General features: G+C 34.7%; 1 protein-coding gene across 1 annotated transcript in view; it reads right to left on the bottom strand.

Moving 5' to 3' along the window:
* The window catches only part of chmp2ba (charged multivesicular body protein 2Ba), an 18,002-nt gene extending 13,885 nt beyond the window's left edge, over positions 1–4,117 (bottom strand). Inside the window, exon 1 of the mRNA XM_016233780.1 lies at positions 3,978–4,117. Coding sequence (XP_016089266.1) covers positions 3,978–4,011 — 34 coding nt within the window. The 5' untranslated portion in view covers positions 4,012–4,117. The remainder of the gene's footprint in view (positions 1–3,977) is intronic.
* Positions 4,118–4,126: the final 9 nt, after the last annotated feature.

Below are 4,126 nucleotides of genomic sequence, written 5' to 3'. Positions count from 1 at the left end.
GTTGGACACAATTATTGGCACCCCTAGAAATTCTTATGAGTAAAGTATCTCTGAAGTATATTCCCATTCATATTCACAATTTTGAGCACTCCAGGGTGATTATGAACATGAAATTATCCAGCCATGGCTTCCTGTTTCACAGAAATATAAATAGGAGGGAAAACAAAGCCCAAATTCCCTTAATCATCCATCACAATCAGAAAAAAAACAAAGAATATATTTCTGATGTGCAGCAAAAGATAATTGAGCTTCACAAATTAGTGAAGTGGCTTTAAGAAAAGAGCTAGAGCAGTGAAAATTCCCATTTCCACCATCAGGGCAATATTAAGAATTTCCAATCAACAGAAATTGTTACAAATCTGCCTGGAAGAGGACGTGTGTCTATATCGTACTAATGCACGGTGAGGAGGAGAGTTTGAGTGGCTAAAGACTCTCCAAGGACCACAGCTGGAGAATTGCAGAAAATAGCTGAGTCTCAGAGTCAGAAAACCTTAAAAAAGATTTTTCAAACAGCACCTACATCACCACATGTTGTTTGGGAGGGTTTCAAGAAAAATTCTCCTAGCTCATCCAAAAACAAACTCCAGCATATTCAGTCATCAGACATGACTGGAACTTCAAATGGGACTGGCTTCTATGGTCAGATGAAACAAAAAAATGAGATTTTAGCAGCAAACACTCAAGATGGGTTTGGTGAACACAGGGATAAACAGTACCCCATGTGTACAATGAAATATACTGCTGTATTTTTAATGTTGTGGGCCTATATTTCTGCTGGAGGTCCTGGACATCTCGTTTAGACACATGGCATCATGGATTCTATCAAATACCAACAGATAAAAAAACAATAAGTGACTGATTCTGTTTGAAATCTTATGGGCCATGTTTGGATCTTCCAACCGGACAATAATCCAAACACAAACCTCAAAAACACCACAAAAATGGGTCACTGGGCACAAAACCAAGTTTCTGCTATGGCCATTCCAGTCCTCTGACCTGAACCCTATAAAAAATGAGATTCTGGATGAAGGAATGGTCTCTGATCTCGTCAGGTGTTCTCTAACCTTAACAGGCATTATAGGAGAACATCTCAAAATGTTAGATTTTTGTGAATTTTTTAAATAAAAGATCAAAAGGATTAACAATGCAGATTAAGTTTCACAGCCTTCTTTGATCATATTTACGTAGGGTGCTATAATAAATGTGTCTTGGCCATCAAACCAGCATATTAGAATGATTTTGAAGGATCATGTGCCACTGAAGAATGGAGTAATGATGCTGAAAATTCAGCTTTGCATCACATGAATAAAACAGTTATTTTAAATTGTAATAATATTTTTCATTATTACTGTTCGCACTGTAGTAATAACTAACATCTAAAGAAAATATGAGTGGTTTGCATGTACAACATTTCACAACTGTGTTTTGTGTGATATTGTTTTAAACTTGATGACAAATAAAATAAAATTAAATAAATAGGAAAGCATAACATAATGGTCCATCCACATCATGCTTACAATAATTATCACTGCTTACGCTAAATTTGTTTTAGAATATAGCTTTTGTTGAACAATATAGCTAGTATTTGTGGTCAAGAAAAACTGATATGCTCTCGTTAAGGAAGAAAATCTATTTAGGCACCTTAACCACAAGAGCACTTAAATGGGCTTGATTCACAGTCTATTTTGGATCTGAATATTGCAGTTAATGAAATGTGCTTTCATGAGTCCGGGAGCCCAAAAAACATTGTTTGGGAGCAAAGCCAGCAAGATCATGCTCTTCCTGTTTTCATGCATTTGAGGGACAAGCTAAAACACATGCGCTGAACATAAGGTTCCTCTTCATACTCCACCTCTAAGGATGGCAGAGTGCAGCCACAACATGCTTACAATAATTATCACTGCTTACGCTAAATTTGTTTTAGAATATAGCTTTTGTTGAACAATATAGCTAGTATTTGCGGTCAAGAAAAACTGATATGCTCTCGTTAAGGAAGAAAATCTATTTAGGCACCTTAACCACAAGAGCACTTAAATGGGCTTGATTCACAGTCTATTTTGGATCTGAATATTGCAGTTAATGAAATGTGCTTTCATGAGTCCGGGGAGCCCAAAAAACATTGTTTGGGAGCAAAGCCAGCAAGATCATGCTCTTCCTGTTTTCATGCATTTGAGGGACAAGCTAAAACACATGCGCTGAACATAAGGTTCCTCTTCATACTCCACCTCTAAGGATGGCAGAGTGCAGCCACAATGCCTATAGGGAAGATACGCTCTCCTACACAGCAATCAGCCCAACATGTGCCCTCGTGAATGCCAATCATATCATAACATCCCGTGAGGTTAAACTGTCAATATTAGAAGCAACAGAGGGTGTAGTAGGAGGACAACGGTTTAAAGAAAATACAAGAACATTTATTAAGTTCATGAATTAAATTATAGGGCAAAAAGTTTAATAAAAAATGTTTAAAAAATAAGATAGGAAAAAGGAAAAACCATGCAAATTAATAAAAAAGTTATTAGAAAGCAAATCATAAAAGGAAAAGAAAAAATATATATATATATAAGAATATAAGTAAAAAGACAAATCTAATGAAGTTGTTTGAATATTAAGAAATTATGAAAAGTATGAAATATGTATTAAATGTATGAAAGTACATTTTTTAAAATAAAATTCTACATATATGTCAATAATAAAGTGAAACAAAAACTTCATTAGTATTGTACAAAAGTAAGAAAAGTACAAAAAAAGTCACAAAGAGTTTGTAAATTTTTTTTTTTACATCATTATCATAATAATTTTGTTACTTGCCCATCTCTAAACCTTGATGAGAGAGTTTGTGTACACGTACAAGTCTACGCAAAAGATGACGCACCGAAAACGTAGTATTGAGGGAGGGTTATCGTCCACAAAACTCGCTGAGCTAAACCAACTCTGCCATCTGAGAGGATACTTTGGCACGATGACGCTTGGCTCACCTTGGCACGAAGGTCAAGAGGACAAAGGCTCGGGAATGATGGGAATTCTACTTGACCATGACAAAAGCATCAGAACGTGAGTAAAGACTATGATTGATTCAAATTATTTGATATCAGTTTACCTCCAACTCTTCTGCTTTATATTCATTTATTATAGACTATACCATGTGTATAAGTCTGTATAGGCACTAGGCAGTAGCTATTTTTATAAAAGCAAATAAATAAATAAGAACTTTAAAACATTCTCTCAAATTAGGATAGTGACAATACAGAATCTAAAAAAAAAAGATAAGTATGGTCTTTAAAATATAGTATGAACTGTATGAATGAGTTATGAATGAGTGTTTCTATTGTTAATCACTGGAGACAGGTTTAAATGGAAGTGTTTGAATGATTCAATGATCAGTTGATAACCTGTTAATCTAACCAGCTAACTATGCCAAATATTCAGAAAGCAATTTGATCTTCACAATGCTGTCCATCGAGGGAATGTTTGCTTTGCATGTTGAGCTCTCAATATAATAAACATCTATAGTGTAAAATCAATGTAAAAGAATCTAAAAAGGACCTGTAAATGAGGTAACCAACATGACACTGACTAATCTTGATGAGTGGCTTTGTTACTTTTCACTTTTGGTACAGTGGAAAATCATTTATGTAAAAGAAACAAAACAAACTTTTATGTAAATAATGTTAATATAATTAATAACGCATGGATCAGACACATGAGTACAACTGTCATAATGTTTTTTATGAAACAGCTGTTATTATAATGAAAGTAGCCTAGGCTACTGGTTATTCACAGTCATTATTAATAACAAAAACACACATGTAGCAAATATTCCGCCTTTATGACTGTGAATTCCGTACGTAAAAACAGCAAAACTGGTGAAACATGCTGATAAAGTTTCAAAAGAAGCAGCAGGCAGACAGGTGTAAATTATAATCAGGGATCTAACCATGAAAAACTATAATAAAACAATTAACAAAGTGACTTACCGTCAACTGTCTTCTTTTTAAACAGAGATGCCATGATAACTTTGTTTTTCTTTTTAATTCAGTGTAAAAGTAGTTTCTCTGTCTAACTGCCTGAGCCTAGCTGTCTATCGATCCGCTCAAAGGTCTTTTTCCTGGTTTGTGTCAGCAGC

The sequence above is a fragment of the Sinocyclocheilus grahami genome, unplaced genomic scaffold, assembly GCF_001515645.1.
Source record: "Sinocyclocheilus grahami isolate Dianchi unplaced genomic scaffold, SAMN03320097.WGS_v1.1 scaffold439.1, whole genome shotgun sequence".
NCBI classification, from domain to species: Eukaryota; Metazoa; Chordata; class Actinopteri; order Cypriniformes; family Cyprinidae; genus Sinocyclocheilus; species Sinocyclocheilus grahami.
The sequence above is the reverse complement of the archived record's forward strand: the minus strand, read 5'-3'. Positions and strand labels throughout refer to the sequence as shown.